General features: G+C 47.3%; 1 protein-coding gene across 12 annotated transcripts in view; it reads right to left on the bottom strand.

The window, feature by feature from the left end:
- LOC135899078 (uncharacterized) overlaps positions 1-18,295 on the bottom strand; it is a 155,162-nt gene that overhangs the window by 16,580 nt on the left and 120,287 nt on the right. For 8 of the 12 annotated variants that reach the window (XM_070522390.1, XM_065428328.2, XM_065428327.1 and 5 more), the window contains 4 exons: positions 15,153-15,294; positions 11,523-11,666; positions 6,844-7,104; positions 1,476-1,757 (listed from right to left, as the gene is read on the bottom strand). In XM_070522390.1, coding sequence (XP_070378491.1) covers positions 1,476-1,757; positions 6,844-7,104; positions 11,523-11,666; positions 15,153-15,294 — 829 coding nt within the window. The remainder of the gene's footprint in view (positions 1-1,475; positions 1,758-6,843; positions 7,105-11,522; positions 11,667-15,152; positions 15,295-18,295) is intronic. The other 4 variants (XM_065428333.1, XM_065428337.1, XM_065428331.1 and 1 more) reach the window with 3 other exon arrangements.

The following is an 18,295-nucleotide window of genomic DNA, read 5'->3' as shown; positions in this document are numbered from 1 at the left end:
GTTCCACACACACGTTTGTAAATGCTCGTGTTTGCAGGTTTTCCTGTGAAATGTTACTTTCTATTCGGAATGGACGGCCGGACTAAATGAGATTTTGCACGTCACCAATTTCGTGACCTTGTACGCGAAGCGGAGAGGTACCTCACCAAGTTCTGTACGCCCATGCTGGAGTGCAAGCCGATGAGCTTATTACTTCATAAATTAGAGTGGCTCCCTATCGGTTAAGCCCCTTGAATACACACGGCTCATGTGGCGGGGTTCAAAGCGACCAAAAGTGACTGCTAATTACGTGCTTTGAGAAAAGGTGGTTCATCGGCGCTCTGACTGTTGATAGGTTTGAGAGCGCTTCTTCAGTAATTGCACCCGCTCTTTCATTCCTAGGAATATCAACACAGAAAGGTATTCACGGCAAGACAACACTGCATGCGTTGCTTCTCAAATTCTTGATGAAAGTCAGTGATTCGTGACAAAATATGCTGAGACGATCACCGCGGAAGATTTGTTAAAATGAGGATCTCGGGTCCATATAAACAACAGTGTTCCATGCACAGGGCACCATTCGATCCTGCGCAGCTCCGCTTCAAAGCAGCAGTCTTTGTGATTGGAGATAAATAAGGCCAGACAATTTAACCTGCCCGGCATGAGACCACAAAAAAAAAAGGTATCCAAAATGCAGCAGCGCAGGTGCCTTCAGCCACGTTGGCTAGCCCGTCCGTGTACATGCAGGTACTCTTGATAACCTGTGCCTAGGTATTCAAGTACTGAAGAGCGTGCCTCTGAAGAAGATGTCAAGTGCTTGGAGGATAACCCGGAGAGGCTGAGATCACAATTATTGTCCTATAGCAGCAACCAAGGCGGATCACTCCGCTTCCTCTATTTAAAATTATTGATAATGATGGCGCGTAGTGTAAGCAGTCAAATAATCACAACTTCTCAGCTTATGAAAGGCCCCGTATCGATAAGTGGGCTTGAAGAGAGGAAACTGCCCCTGCGCTACGTGCGCTAACCGATGGTAGCGTTGGTACCCAGACTACAAATGCAGATGTCTTCCTAAATTAGCATCATAGCTGCTTGATGATAGCTCCTTGAAGAAAGCAATAAGACCCTTTCGTAATGTCCTGAAAAAGAGACGTTTCGAAAGACCATCATCTATGAAGCACTCGACGTGGCTCAACAAACCTAAGACGTTGTTTTGGGCGCACATTCTTTCCCATAATCCAGCCGTACAAATTGGAAATTGTTGATTGCATTCTATAAACCAATTATACCTTGTGTAGAATGTTTCTCCAAAATGTTGGACATGAAATATGTTAATAACACTTGGCGCTATAATGCTTGCTCTACGGCTGGCTACGGCTGGCTACGGCTGTCGAGGTCCGGTAAACAAAGACCCTATAGGACCAGTACACCTTTGAAGAGCAGACGCAGTGAAACGTTTATCGCGCCGAGCGGCCGTCAACGCGCTGATTGCGTACATTCATCCAACTGAACACTTGATTCGTCTCCTCGATGATTTCCTTCGCGAACTTGTGAATGTTGTAGATGACGCCCGTGCTGCCAGCCGGCGCAAGCAGCCGTGCGGCCAGGTAGGCCCAGGTGAGCGCCAGGCACTTGTGGGTAAAACGGAGGCAGTAGAAGCCCTTGCTCGCGTCGTCATTCGAAATCTTGCTGTGCTTGGACAGCACGTAAACCACGTCAGCCTCGAGGATGGTGGCCAGGTAAAAGGTGGCATTGCGCAGGCCATGCTTCACCACCACCTGCATGGTGCATGCGTGTGTTTGTAGAGGGAAGTGCTCACCGTGGGAAATGGGCGCGCCTCTGATGCCAATTTGCTTAAGTTTCTGAATTCGTCCTCTGGATTTTCTGTTGCGCCTAACCATCGAAACAAAATACTTTAGCAGACTCGCCGACATTTACTAAGCACACGTCAGTAACTGAGTTAAATTGAAGGGACACTACTTTTGCGAGGATTTACAAGTACAAAACTAGGCTCCTTGCAAAATTTTTAAACGAAACATGCAGATACATTTATCAGGTGCGTTGACTACAGGAAATGTTAAAGGTACCGGTTTGTGGTATAGTGACGTGAAAGTCTCCGTCGCTATCTGGGCCTTATGAGGAGCGCATCGACGTTTTTTATTGATACCGTGCAACCGAGAGATGATTCCTACCGAAAGCCGGCATCTTCAATGGTGGCTTCTTTGATAAGTGCGGCATTAATTTTCTCGAGTAAGCGGACGCCAGTGCTTTGAAAGGGGATGCCTTCTTGCACACGTTAACCTTACATGCATCAACGAAGAGAGGCAACCTGATTCGAAGCAGAGTGTCGAGAGAGAGAGAGAGAGAGAGAGAGAACTAAACTTTTATTTTCCGAAACGGTAAACCGAGTCAGAACCCGGTTCACCCTAGGTGGGAGGATTCCTTATTCCAAGAACCCTCTGGCTTGGGCTGCCTCTTTGGCCCGGGCGACGAGACTGCGTTGGTCGTCCAGGTCATCGGAGGAAAGCTTGGCCTCCCACGTTTCGGTTATGGTATGGATCTGCGGTGATTTGGGGCGCTCTTCTTGTGCTTCTATGGGGCGGCTTTCTTTGGAGTCGTCTTGTGGAGCTTGTGAGGTAGGGTCTGTGGGTGTGCCACGCAGTGGGCAATCCTGGATCATGTGTTGCAGGGTGTCTGGAACGTCGCAATGGGGGCATATGTACGAGTACTGCGTAGGATACAGTCTGTGCATGATTATTCCGTGCACGTAGGTGTTGGTCTGTAGGCGGCGCAGGATGACTTCTTCCTCCTTGCTTAGATTCTTGTGTGGCAAAGCGTACGTTCTTCTGCTGAGTCGGTGGTGTTGCAGAAGCTCCGAGCCAAAAAAAAAAAACATAGAACTGCCGCTACGGTTTGTGTTCAGGTTCGACGGGCTCCGATTTGGTTCCGGGTTGGCCAATCCGTTTTAATCTATGAACCACTTCGAGAACAGGTTCAGCATAGTAAACTTGTTTCTTGCCTTATGGCGGCACGCTGGACACTACTATCGACTTGTGAGCCCGGCAGATGCGCAAGCTCTCTCAGGAGGCGGCAGCGATGGGCTTACTGGTGCATGAGACAAGCCAGGTACCCGATTAATTTGCATCAGTATCATGAAGTCCAATGCGATACAGCTACAGCAGGCACCGTACATAAAGACGGCCATGTTCCGCAGGGACGTCGCAAGAAGAGTGCGGCACCCGGTGCAGCGCCCTCCACGCATCCATCCCCGAGCTCGCTCCTTCATGCGTTTTCTTTTATTGTGATCCATGCCGAGTACAGGCCAAACAGCAGAAATTCACACGGGTGTTCGAATCGCGAAACTTTCGCATCGAATGGAAATGCTTGAGGAAAGTGACCGCCGAATATCGAATCGGATACTGAATATTCCCCATTCCAAGTGAAACGATGAATATCTTGCAGTCTGCTGGGTAGCAAAATGATTATTTACACTATTTGATACCCGTACACCAGAGGTGATGCAGTGTCATCATATCTTGTGCCAGATGAAGGAAGGTAATGAAAATCTCAGGCGAACCAACGTCCAATTGGAGTCAATGAAAGGCAACGTCTTCTTGAGCGAGTTGGGGGTGAGACTAGAGTGAGTGAATCAGGTAATTTATTGTGAGAGTACCGCAGTTCCCCCCCCCCCAAATTCTTCATTGTGCTGCGGGGTCTTGCGGACGCGCGAAGACAAGCAGTTTCGAAACCGACAAGCACTAGGGAAACTAGAACGGGGAGGGAGGGGGAAGGGCGGCATGCAGCGTGGCGTACGTTTAGATAAAGCGGGGGCTACTTGCGCTGCCGACACTGCGACGGATATGGTGCTTCGAGCTAACATGGGCGTACGTAAAGCCAACGTGTGTGCTCGGGAGACAGGAGAAAGAAATTGCAATGACTTTAAGGACACAGCGTCGATCCAGGCGTTGAGATGTTGACAACGCGAAAAGCTGTCACGTGGTTTCGTGCTGGATCCTTCCCCCTCTTTTTTGTAGTATATCGTTCTAAGCACGATGGGGGACATGAATAAATATTTTGCGCTGCCACTATGGCCGCGGTTATACCGTTGACTTTGTAGAAATTGAGATGTTTGAAAACAGCCGAGGCACCTTGGTTAGAAAAAGTGAAAGCGTTTTCTTTCTCTCTACAATAAATTGCACAGATATGGAGAGATTTTCATGTAAACATCAGAAACACTCATTTAGTTAGAGCGCCTGTGTCAGCATGTGATGGGCTTAGCCTCCAGTCCTTAACGGCTGCCTAGTTAATTTTTCTTTTGCTTCAAGAAATTGCTACTGGACTGGCGGTAAGCTTGGAGTGAAATATACCGGGTGTCCCAGTTATAAAATGCACATAGGTAAATAAAACTCGGATCATTCTACGTGGTTAGCCAAGTGCACGTAATTTGGTGTCTTGTTGAGAAACCGCAACTAATTGTTTACTCCCTGAAATTCACTTATTTCTTTAAAACTAGATAACATACTTTTTTAATTGTTCTAATTGTCAATATTTCATTTAGGCGGTTGTTGATAATTGTAAAACACGTCAAACTGACTGGTTTCCAGCCATGTACGCATCACGTGCGTACTTTCTCCGGAAAATAAAAAAAGCCCACGAAATCTGAAAAAAAGATATTCCCTGTTCCCATGCACTGAATATCAGCGCCATCAAACACTTTCAGTGGGATAAGAAGCTATTAATCGTATGCTCGCCCTTCCGGGTGGTGCATTGCCTTGACCTTGATACGCACTAATTGCTCGTAGCTGCTAGCACGTCGTGAAAGTCTATTTCTATTTGCCGGAAAAAGCAACACGCATCAAATACCTTGCAGGAAACATTTAATTGTTAGGCATTTTCCAATTTTTTACGATCTCCTAATTGATATATTGGCAATAAGAACAATTGAAAAGCTAGCTTGCTGATTTTATTAGCCATTTGTATGTCCATAATTAAAAAAAAGATTACCGTCGCTAGCTCGAGAAGTGTCTAAAGAACACGCACTTGTTCTTATTCGTGTTGAATGATCCGCGCTTAAAAAAACAAAAAAAAAACTTGGTGCATTACAGCTGGGACACCTTGTATAATCTGTGCACGTTGGTGGCAGGGATAATGCACATTATATTACTAGATAACTTACAACTACAGACTTATAGTTCGTAGCAGAGACAGAAGCCAGCAATTAAGATTTCGTTCAGTTATCTGCCTTCCATAAAAAAAGGTGAGGACACTGATGTTTCTGAACAGTGAACAATGTCAGTTTGTGCTAAACACCGTGGCAGTCTTTCCCACGCACATGCATGTGACGCAGTCTTGCGCTTACTTTGCGCGGACGAAAAGTCCGAATCACGCAATTTGGGCATTGGGAATAATCCGTAAATATCGAACAGCGTCGTAGTCTGCTTGGAGAAGCCCATTGCACGATGAACAGTGGCACGCAACAAAACTAGATTCATTTTACCGTTTACAGCCTTCCTTACCACTCTTTGAGAAGCGATGGCGGCATTCATTAGCCATCGCAGTGTTATTGTTTCAAGAACCGTATTGTTGCATGAACTGCTTGGCTTGCCAATTTTTCCTTCTCTGGGATACCGTCTTTTTTTCTTTCTCTCTATATTCTGGCGTGTACACTTTACGACTTATCTAGTAATAGTACCAAGCTGACCTAATGGCCGAATCAGGACCTGCAGCAGAAAAGGTTATTTTGCAGGGTGCTTGAAGCAACGCTTCGGGGCCCCGCAAAACCACCTTCTCCACAGACAAGGAGAGCGCCCACATGCACGTTACTGCGGAAAATAAGAGTAAACGACCATACTTCGTTATCATTCGCTCGAAGTACCAAGTCATTTCATAGGTAAACACCTCCGAACATACTTTGCTCCGAGGCTACCTCTTTTCAACGCCGTGTCCACCAATGCACTGCAGAAAACACCAGGTAGGGCAAAGTTATTACCTCAAACGCCTCAAAGCCTTTAAAAAATTCACGAGGGTTGCAATGTGGGCTTGTTCAAAAAATGTCTTGAGGAGGAATAGAAAGCAACAGGAAAAAAAAAGAAATAGGAAGGAGCAGTCTTCATGTTCTTTGTTTTGCTAGTGCACACGGAATAAGATTACCACTTTGTGCCATGGAAACGCGACTGGTGGTATGATTGACTACGTCGGTAACCAAGAGAGTAGTACTTGGCAGTGCCTTCGATTACGTAGTCTAAGTACAGTTTTGAGACAGGCCCAAAAGCCAAGTAGCGAGGGGCACTTGCGTTCTGCGGTTCACTCGGCCTCTGGGCAAGGTGCCGATCTTCGCGGAACTCTGCAGCTGATAAGCGCCAGGGTTTGACAGTTAAGCGAGACGCCTCAAGGGATGGTGGAAATGGTTTGAAAATGCTGGACTTGGTATCCTCTTCAAATATTTGTCTCCTAAGTTTTCCTTATGCGTCGAGAGAATTGTTTGGGTAGCTAGATAACAACTAATCTGACCTGCTGAAATGACACTTGCCTGCAGGTTGCGTTATTTTGAGACAGAATGCTAACTCAGACTCCACTGCAGCACCTAGGGTATCCTCATCCTCAGTGCATGTGAAAGGTGATGCTGTGCGCCGTACAGCATGCCGCACCATATCGTAGCAGGATTGAAAAATGAACCACCGGTCAATTGCGAGTCTAAAACGCAAGCTGTGAGTTGAGCTTCACCTTCATCAACAATTATGGTAAACGTTTCACAAGAGAAAATGTATGGTGTCCGACTTTACTCGGCTTCATCGGCCGCTGTATTTAGATGATTGACTAGTTAATTCGACGATGAACAGATTACAGCGTCAGCGTTTCGGTCACCTGCATAGCGGGCTTGTAAACGTTCAAGCCGTGGGTTCTTATGTTGTCCGTGGGCGCGAACACAATTTTGTTGCGCTGTGAGTCGCGCACAGATGTCGCCCACTCTTCGACCGAGACTCCAGTGACCATGTCAGTCACCACATCGCGCAGCGGCAATAGCTGCTCCGCACTCTTCCTCAAACTGAAGATTTTCCCAACTTTGGCGTCCATGTCCGCGAGGAGCTGTATGTGGGCATCGGCGTTGGTGAGGTTCAGCCAAGCCTGGTTGAAAAGAAACACGAAGCAAGAAGGTAATGTAATGCCGCGCCCATTACTTTCGGCAGTAGAGCACCAATATAGATACAGTATTATGGCTCTATAGGTAGAGTGACGATACAGACAGGGACAAGAACCATTCGCGTTGACATAAGATAGTTGTAATGCCACTAAAGGCCGACCTCCATGGAGTGAAACGAGCGACGAACTTTTGGCATCCGCCTCGCGGCGACGACCACATGCCGTCCAGCGTCCAGAAACCGACTCTTCGCCGCCGCTCTGCTCTTTCCGGATGGTCGCCGCCCAGCGAACGCTGCCACCTGAAGTGGTGGCGCGTGGCGGAGAGCGCGGACCAATGAGATTGTAGCACAGCCATTGGCTTTCCTCGTTCGCTCGAGTCGAGCTCGTGTGGCAGCAATGGGCACGTCAAGTTACCGTCCATAGCCCCGCACACGAGCGCGTTCAGGCGTGCGTATACGTTTTCTTTGGAGCGTATAGCTTAATGGCGATTTTAGGTGACTGTGCCCGGGAACACAAACGCCTCATCTGACGAGGGTTAGTCGCTTGCGCATCCGCTATTGCATTTCACGCGCTTTGTGAACATGGCACCACTGAAAAGCTGCTGCAGTTCTTGATCGACGATGACGAGCTCGAGGAACTGGACGTGGGGCGACGGAGGCAGCAGCAGCGGTTTAAGTTTTTGATGCACGCTGTTCCGTCTGTTGTCAGAGGTACCGCACCACACGAATTGTTTCTGCTCCGCGATATGCCCACCTTTTATTTATATAATTATTCTATATTTCCTTTATCTTTGCCCCACTTTAACGTAGGTAGTTCATTGCAGATCGCAGGGTGATGGAGAGCCTTATGATTCAAGGCATTCAGAATTTTGCGGTCAACGAATTATGTGGGCAACCAAAATGACTACGTACCAGTGCGTTTGACAGGCACAAATCGTGCAGTCATTGCCATGTTTTGTCCAAAGCAAGAGTGCGTATGTGAAACTAAACAACGCCTGTCACTCGTCAATTGCGCCTTGAAAGGATGAAAGTGTGAGGGCGGCGGCAATACGTCACCTTGCCGTTTTCTGTTTTCTGAGATACCCTAATTTACCTTCAAATGCATTGCTCGACTCCCCTTGAAAAGGGATCAGGGCCCCTTTAAAGTGGCCCTGAAACGCTTTTTGAACATATTAAGAAGTCGTTTCCAATCTGTCGATCTGTCACTGAACCTATGAGCCAAATATTACTTCATGCAGCAGGGAATTGCAATACCGTGTCAGAAACAGCAAGAAAGCGCTTGTACTCACTTCCTCAATGCAGTGTCATCGAAAGTAACTGGAACCACTTACGCTATTGGCTGACATTGTGATTGCGAGAGCATTCTCAGTAACACTTAATTGCTAATCTTGAGTTAAATGAAGTTTGTATATGTATGCGATCTCAAAAAGAGAGAAAAAGGTAACCGATAATTACGCTACTCCCTAATGCGACATTTGGGCCCAGCTCTATATGTGTTTTCATTTCGCGATATGTTGGGTGGCGCGGACGATGTTTCGTGCGGCACGTTCAAAGGGACCGAAGTGCGGCGCGACTGCCTCAATAATCGGAAGATTGCGAAAAGGCGCTACGCGGGCGGCGATTGGGCGTGATTCACAGCACCCGCCGCAGACAGACCTGCGTTCATGCAGCGCTTTGTTTCCGTACAGACAACACGCACTACTCTGGCGCCATCTCGTAGCCATCGTCGCCGCCAAACCCCTCTTCAGCAGCACCATGCTTTCTTCTCACACTTTCACCATCATTCTCCTCAGGTGCAGCGGAACTATGAGGCTTCCGCCTCATGGTTCCGCGCTGCACCATTCTGCGCTTTCCTCCTCGCGCGGTTTTCGATATCCCCATCTTTCGTTTACCGCTGCGCTCCCCGTTGGCTTTACTCCTTAGCTGTGCCCGTTCCCTCGGTTAGGAAGTACAACTCCGACGCCGACGCAGGAACGGGCGCCTAAGAGACGTGCTCTAAAAAAGTCGCAGTTTCACAAAGGCGAAACATCGATTTCGATAGCACTTATTCGACGGCTAAACGAAGTAAAAATAGTAATTTTATCAGCCGTATAAAGTTGTAAACATAGGCATAATAACCAAATTAACAAGCCTGGTGTCACGCGCGCTCAAGGAAACATGAACACATCGCACTCGATGACCGCGGACACTCGCTGTCAAAACGGTGGTTTGAGGTCGAGCGGCAGCAGTAGTAAGCGAATCGATCTTCGTGGTGCCTGTCGCTTCAACGCGAACTAAGCGGCGAGGACACAGCGCACAGGAAGCTATGAGCCTCAACGCACCTAGACTGTGTACGCATCGCAGATCACTTTCAATACTGGGCCCGCGCGGCCGGGCTCAGTCGCACGTACGCAGCCGCCACCAGAGTAGGCGGGGCTAGCGCGCTGCTCTAGCTGCGCGCGCTCCTTGCGCCATCTCTCGCGCATGGCGCGAGCCTTGCTCTCCAATTGTCCTTCAAAGTCGGATCACGCCTTCTCGCTTATCTTCTCGCCCCCTTCCTCCGCGTAGTGCCGTTGCGGTGGCTCTCGCCACTACCGTCCACTCTGCCCTCGCTGTCCCTTCTCCCGCTGTCGCGGCACTGCCGCGGTGCTGGCGGCAGCCGTGTCTCTCGCTTCCCCGTTTGTGGGGCGCGTTCCTCAGTGGTATTAGTCGCATCTGGCAGTGCTTGCGCCTGGCAGCTCTTCTCACGCCTCCACTCTTGCCCTATACTTCACCTTACCGCAGTGCCGTTGCGGTGACTCGAAAGACAGTTATAGCGCTTCATCCCCTTAGTTCTACTTTCCACCCCAACCTCGTGCGGCCACATTGAGGCCTGTCTGTGAGTGAAGGAGTGTGGCACCTCAACTCAATACCCCTATTCTCCACGCGTTTCTTCATGCCACCTCAGAAGAAGCAATAAATAATAATTGCTAAACTCCCGCACCCCCCCCCCCTCAGCGGTGGTGACCCACTATAGTCGTCGGAGCGCCGGCTTGATAGCGGCGGATCGCAGTGTGTGCTGCCCGATCCGAAACGCAGAACCCCCGGCGTTCGGCACTGCGTGTTCTGTATGCGGTTGCCTGTTGTTGAAATAAGGCAGCAGCTGCGCTCAAAGATCGCATTACCTACAAGCGTAATCGTAGGCCAATTTTTTTGTTACCTTTTCTTGTACTTCAAATCCTGCGCACCCTGCGTAGCTTCAATGAAATTAGACATAGCTTGACTTTTGTTTTTGGGTTAACAGCTTAGAAAATGCAAAAGATACCACTTTTTCTTAGCCAAACAATATACTACGTTAAGGACGTTGCTCCGTTTGCTCAAGACATAAAGAGCTAACAAATTAGTTATTTAATTAATTAGCTCAAGAGCTAGCTTCCCTTTTCGTTTACCATGGAGAATAAATTAGTCGCGTGGTTGTGGTAGGTTTACTTGTTGGACGTTTTTTTATGCCTGGCAACATGTGCTTTTAATCTGACTATTCTGTATTGTATTGTTTCCCTGTAGTCTCATCTGCCAGTGTTCATTAATGTGCTTGTAACCTGCAAGGGATGGCGTCACTTTGAAATTGTTGCTCCATTTAGTAGTGCCGTACAATAAACATTCCTTCATTTATGAGGTGTCTGTTCTATGTGGCTCCACAAGAAGTTGAACAGACAACAGAACCGCTAGTATTACCTTGCCTGTAACGTTACTGGTAAATGCAATGTAACATTTCAAGGAATTAAATTCTTTGCCCTTAGAAGCATGCAGTCAATTAGCTGTGAACGATATATCAAATATAGACGCTCTAACAAATGTATAAAAGCATCGGAATACCGTGCGGATGCCCATCGTCGCGAGCAGCGCATTCCAGTACTGAAACTGGCCGCTCATATATATCAGTATCCAGGAAACCGAAACCGGAAGTTAGGCGTTAGTCTTCCGCCTAGCCCATTTGTGCCCTACAGTCAATGAGCCGCTGGGTTCTACGGGATTGTCCTATTTAAATGTCCTTCCTTTCTCTACGCTACGCTTTATTTATGAACAGTGAGCGACGCAAACAGTGGAAATGCTTCGTCGGCCGCGGCTGCTAAACGAGCTGCCCATGCAGAGGCCCAGCACCGCCGCCGAGAGGATTCTGGCGTTCAGAATCAAATTCTTTGCCACAATACATCGCGAATTCAAAACACCTAAACAACTGCGCTCGAAATTCGCATTGGGGAGTATCGTGGTCGTCGGTGAATTTTTAATCGCGCTCTCTGTCCTCTGTTTCTAACACCGTCTTCCGGCATGGCTCCGCAGGCTAGCAAACCGGGAACACTGACGTGGTTAACCTTCCTGTCTCCCCCTTTCTTTTTTGTCTCGCTGCTCATGAGAGTACTTCTCCAGCTCGCTAGTGCAGCTTACCTTGAGGACTCTATCGAAGGTCTCGCGAGTCGCGTTGAACGGCTGTCCGAGCTTGTTCGACAGACTGTAGCCCTCGGTTATGTACAGCATAGGGCGGCCAGCCTCGGAGATCAACCGGACGTTGAACAGCGTGGAAATGCCAATCTGCGGTGGCATGACGTAAAGCGTTGACCTAAAGGGTGCCGTGAGTATACGTATATCGAGGGTAATCGAGACAGCCAATTCTGAATGCTGAACGTACTCACCTATTGGAAAAAAAGTTGGCAGAACCCATCTCACGATGAGTGCCGACGGTAACGTGCCTAGCCTTGAATACAGCCACCCAACATATGACCACCATCGAAACGCTTTTTGTAAGAGGTGTGTAGTGTAGCGGCATGAGCCTCGGGCGTCTCTATGAGCGCTGTGCCATCTAGCGCTGCCGCCGCGAATCCTGTGTGTACACGTGGTCTCCGAAATACATGGTGCGTCATGTACATGCGCTAGGAAACGCAACCACCGAGCACATACCCAGTGCATTCATTGCGCAGCTTGCCTAAGTGTTGGCGTGAAAGGCTTTCATGAAAAGAGGCGAATATCCCAGTGGATTTGTGGCGTAGCTTGCTAACGCATCGGGCTCTTGTCCTCGAGGTACCCATGTGAAGAGGGCTCGATTGTGCCCTGCACGTAAGAAATTGCGTATGTTTTGTAACAGTAGATTCGGTTGGTCGAAATCGCCGTGAGATTGTGTAGTCGGGCTCCTCCCCGCTGAACTGATGCTTTCCACTGCAGATACTGAGCTGTCTATAGTCGCCGCCACAAAGTCCACGCTCGGTTGGGGTTCGACTCCACCGGGCACCGTAAAAATAAAAATAGGAAGTTTCACCCGCAAGGCGAAGCATCGATTGCGATAGTAAATTAGTGAACAGCCATACGAAGGATAATATTTTTATCGGCTGTATTAACTTGGAAACATTCGCTTACTAACTGAACTAACAAGCATGTGTTGACAGCGCGCACGAGCAGACATGAACACATCACACTCGATGGGAAACACCTCCAGCTGTCAAAACATTCACGGCACCCCCCTGCTCAACTTCTGAATTGTCCATTACGTCACGCAACCATGTTCACTCCTGTCTATGGGAGCATTAAAGAACATTTACCCTGACATATGCGTGTCACTTTTGTAAAGGAAAGGTGCCTGTGTGCCTCGCAGATAATGAACCAAACCATTATTGCGCGGAGTGGGTAGGCTCGCTTTCATTCAACTCGCCCTCATTCATTATAAATGCGAAGATACAATGGAATATACAAATGCTTGATAAAGGGTAAAAAAAAGTGTCACTGGAAAGAAAGTCCACTGCACGTATACACAAAACCTCGCAACAAGATATTTAAGTACACGTATAAGTCTCCAATAAATATACGTATCTAAGAAAAAAGTCACTGCATATAATGTGTCAAACAAGGCAAATAAACATGTAGCGCAATCACAGATTCAATGAATACTGGATGCCGCCCCCATTACATCCACTCCATCCAATGTATCGCGTGCGACGGAAGGCGGCGCGCTTGCTCCCCGCTTTTCTCCTTTGCGCACGCAGTACTGAGCCACCATCGTCCGCTCACCCATTCCACCCACCCCCCTACTCTTTCACTCGCACATACAGCATGCGGCGCGCGGTCACGACGTTATTGCCCTGAGACTTCATACGAAACATGAGGGCAACGGCAACAGCAGGAATGCGCCTGGAGTCTTCATATAATTGCTATCACAACAATATAATAATAGCATCCGGCAACCGAAGCGTGCCGTGGCCGATTACTTTCCGCAAAAGAAGTAACAAACTGTCACCGTGCGACAGTGCGCTGTGCCTCAACAATGTGTCTTTTTTTTTCCTTTTGTGGGGCGGGGGCACTGAAAAGAAAAAAAAAAGACGCGAAGGAGAGTATGTTGGTTCCAATCCAATCCCTACTTTGGACACCTAATGTGGCTACCGAATGAATATCGAAGAAAACATGAGACGCTTGGTCCACCGAGTACCACACGCATAGTGTTCGGTATTTTACACCGACGAGACAAGACTTTCCGGAGAGGTTGCGCTCAAGCGAACACGGTGTAATCCGTCAAGTCTTCACAGTGATGGCGGTGAGCGACCACTGTCTCGTTTTCTCGTCTGCTATAGCCAAAAGGCGTCCAAAACTCTGCCAGGCAAAAATTCACTCGGCCAGAGAAGACCACCCGCGCATCGAAGGATGCCGCGCGGTTGTTTCGCGGCAACACAAGAAAAACGCATGCGCTCTGGCTGGCTCTGCCAGCACGCGGGTAGAGTAGCGAGAATAAAACAATGTAAGAGGCTCAATGTGTCCTCACGAATAAAAGTCAAAGTGGAAAAAATAAACAACAACATAGTTACCCTGGCTGGCTTTAGTGTCTTGACATGGATGCTTTGCCGTATAGGTGAAAAAAAAAAATGTTTATATTTTTTATGCGACATGATGGCACAAATGAACCACCACAACGCTTCGTCTCATCGTATCTCGCTGCGTGTTTTGTCAACTTGTCTGATAGTGTGTAATTTGGCTTGTCTCGTTGTATGTTCCGATCTAAGACTTTAGAAAAGTCAATGCACCTTTGACGTCAAATGTTCATAACAGCATTAAGCCCACAAAGTTTCGGAATTGAAAATCTAAAGCACGACTTTGGAAATATTAATGCACCTTTCGCATCAAAAGTTCTTAGAACTTTATACCCATAAAGTGCCAGATTGAAATCCAAGCGCTCCGATTCCGCGGCCTCAACAAGATGCCGCAACGAGCCCGCCCGCCACGCCTTTGGAACTTTGTGATTGGATGGAGCTCCTTGCGTTACGATATATGACGCCCGGTGCGTGGGCGTTGCCGCGAAATCCTGCCCTATTTCGCAATGTTCGCGCTAAAATATTTTTTCGAGCGTGAAAAGGACATTCTACACGAAATAGAGCATGATTTGCGGCGCCGGGGGTTGTTTTGGCCAGCGGCGCTTGAACAGCACGAAAAATTTCGGGGGGGGGGGGGGGCGGAATCCCCATAAGCCTCCCCCTGGCTACGCCCCTGACACATACATACATACATACATACATACATGCATGCATGCATGCATGCATGCATACATACGTACATACATACATACATACATACATACATACATACATACATACATACATACATACATACATACATACATACATACATACATACATACATACATACATACATACATACATACATACATACATACATACATACATACATACATACATACATACATACATACATACATACATACGTACATACATACACACACACACACACACACAGACGCGCGCGCACGCTTTCCCAAGCTTTCTCGTCACCTCTCGACCTCTTTGAATTAACCGGCTTCCCACTGTTCACACCTTCACTTTATATAATTTGACACACCTAGTCCTAACACTTAATAAGCAGCATCAACTGCAGAAGCCGAATGGAGAAATAGCGTACCTACATATAATGTGCAGGCACGCTTGCGTTGCTAGGCGACAGCTGGCTCAGCGGAGCATGCACAGAGCGTGCGCATCTGGGGCATATCGCAAAGAACCACCACTCCCAGCAGGCTGATATGCGCACCTGCATGGACTGTCGGACGAGGTAGCGCACCACATCGAAGAACTGTGCTGCTTTCATCAGCTGCGCGATGTCGAGGTACTTCAGCGCATCGCTCAGCGCGTCCTCCAGTATCACTGGCTCTGACATGAACTTGTAGCAGGCGCTGCGAGTGGGCAAGGAACGGGCGCAGTTGGTTAGAAGAGCGAGCGGATGTTTGATAATTCACTTAGGATAGAGATAAAACTCCTTAAGGGAAGCTTTAGCTCGGGCCTAACTCCGACGCGGCCTATTCAAATACATGTATAATGCAAAAACATTTTCTGAGATGCATACCCCTACCCAGATTTTGATTAAATTTGTTGCATTTGAGAAAGTTAAATTCTAGTGACTGTTGGAAGCGGAATTTCGATTTCGAGTCTGATTTTTGTTGAATAGATTTTCGAAAATCTTAAAGTAAAAAAAATAGACGCACCCATTTTATAAATGTATAAATCTGCATCAATTATATACATCGCGGTTCTGTAAACAGCATCCACTATGTCATTGAAAGCGCACAAATTTCATCTGTTATATTAGTTACGTTGTGAATTAGTTATTGTTAATTAGTTACGTTGTGCACATGGGTTCCGCGAAAGCTGTCTTTCCATTTTACAAATTTTTTTTAGGTCCATGCGTAACATATAAATTTTGTCCGCTTTAGATGTACTGTTAGACGCAATTCACATAATTCTGATTTCATTTTTCATTGTTGAGTTAGAATGTTGGAAATCTCGTAGTTGCGTTCTCCGAAAATTTTCCATTTTATCTACCTTTTAATCAAAAATTGGCGACCTAAGTCAGGAACTCCAAACCAACACTCAATAGATTTTGAGTTTTCTTTTGAATGCAACAAACCTCGTCAAATTTGATGCCGTTGGTTGCCGAGAAAAGCGAATTCTCCTTTTACATGTATTTAGATAGGAGCACCCGAGCTAAAGCTTCTTCTTAAAGCCCCCAGTTGCTTATACTTGCTAGAAACACAGTTTGAGCGCATTCATTGCATCTTCACAATCATTAAATACAAGAGCAAAACAGGGGCCGAACTCACAAAGCTTTTCGTTCGTAAGTACTGATTTCCATTGGCCGGTTTCCTTCGAAAATATATCGGTCATTCCAATTGGTTTTCACTTGCTCTGGCAGAAATCTTTGGCGTGCAAGTGTGTGTATATTTTTGTATTTTCTTGTTTGTGTGAACACGAGCGCAGATTTGGAATCCCATATCCTTAAGCGAGTCTTTCTGCATCTGCGAATATGGATTCCATGCCTGAACACGAAGTGCGGAATAATTACCAATTGCTCGACGTGAACTGTACTGCGCAGCATAAGCCACTTTAGAGATATGCCTTGCACAAATGATTATAGTCAAAAGAAAGAAGCGACCCCGCTACGTGGCAACGTATACTATAACGTCGCTATAAATATAGGTAGTTGAGCCCTTAACTCTTCTGAATAGCGCGCTTAGCAAATTTTAATTTTAATATGGTTAACTGCTGGAAGCGATATATAAATTCTGACGGTTGAGGGCGCTTCTCGCATGTCATCTCCTGTTCGCACGTGCGGACGCCCATTCACCAAGCAAACAGCCAAGCTCCATTTCCCGCAATCATGGCCTCGGCGGGAAAATGGCGGACATACAATAGCCCGGAGATTTTATCTTGCAAAAAACTAGGCGTTTACTGCTACTCTAATATATTAAGATCTATTGTCAGGATCGCACATTATTGTCGTGATCGTTCAATAACATTTGACGCTTTTACTATTTTGGTTGGTCAAGAAAAAAATTATTAGCATTGGTCGGCATTCAGCGAGTAACGGAAGCTCGTTTGGAATACCGTGATTTTCCTTACTATAGATACCATAAACGGCTGTGACCTTAAAGCCGTCACGTTTTGGACACCGCTTATGAGGGGGAGCTCAGCCGATGGTAAGTTCGAATTTCATTTTCAAGTGAAACTTTCGTTGCCTACCATTCCTTAACAGTGCTTGGGTGCGGTCTGTAGGCCGCAGGTCGGGCTCTCTACGAATCAATTTAACCTCAATGTAAAAAAAAAAAAACATCAGAGGACACCTAAGCACTTACTATACTCAAGTAAAACTCTTGCTTGGGCTAGTTGGTTCATGCTTGAAGTAGTAAAGGCAAGGCGCAGAAGACCAGGACTCGGGAAGAAGACTCAGACGCCGGTCCTGTCGTTTGTGTTCTTCTTCCTGAGTCGTGGTCTTCTCTGCCTTGCCTTTACTACTTCTTATACGTTGTGAATGCGAAAGCATGAATGTCCAACTGAAAGCCGCTGAGCGTTCCTTCTAGTTATGAACTCGTTGGTTAGCGAGGGCTTGAGACACGTGGCTCGTTTTCATTTGGCCTTACCGAGGCGCAGTTAGAACGCCGGTGAGAACTTGCATGGACAAGGGAAGCCCAGATAATACAGACATCCTAGACCGAGAGCGACGGTGACGTGGCGTCGCGGCGATGCCCTCTCCCCTCGAGCAATACTGCGGCAGCAGGTGTTCCCTTTCGCCCGCTCTGCTCCGCCTATTAGCCCCGAGAACGAACACGAGCGGCGCTGCGAGCGCCGCTCGCGTGACGTCAGGGCACGGACTCGCGCCTGTCGTCTGCTACAGTTCGGGCATTTTCCGGGCGCTTTCTGCGGTGTTTTCGTTTGTTCGCCCTTGTTCTCTCTGCTTGTATACTTATGGTGGTCGTCTCAAATATATTTTTACGACGTCTTCCTTTGCGAACATTTATTCAAAGAGCTAATTTCTTAGACAACAATGCAGCTCTCGAAGGCAACGCTACAGTGCCAGCCGAAGCTACGCAGACCAGCCCATTGCGGGTTTTTCATACGCGGATAGACAATCGCAAGAGCATAGCCTATAGGAATCCAGTTATGATACCATACCTGCCGCGGTGCAACAAGTATGTCACAAAGCTGGCTATATATGACTTCTACAGCAGTTACTTTGATTTTATTCCGCTAAAACAGGTTTGCTCACGACGAGTAGTTCATGGTATAATATCGAATTTTCGCATTTCCTCACAGAAACGCTCGGAAGTAGCACGGGGACTTAACTAATACTGGAGCTTAGATTCTACACGCCTCACTTGCTTCTTTAACTGCTTGTCAACA

The sequence above is a fragment of the Dermacentor albipictus genome, chromosome 7, assembly GCF_038994185.2.
Source record: "Dermacentor albipictus isolate Rhodes 1998 colony chromosome 7, USDA_Dalb.pri_finalv2, whole genome shotgun sequence".
NCBI classification, from domain to species: domain Eukaryota; kingdom Metazoa; phylum Arthropoda; class Arachnida; order Ixodida; family Ixodidae; genus Dermacentor; species Dermacentor albipictus.
This window is presented reverse-complemented; position numbering and strand designations above follow the sequence as displayed.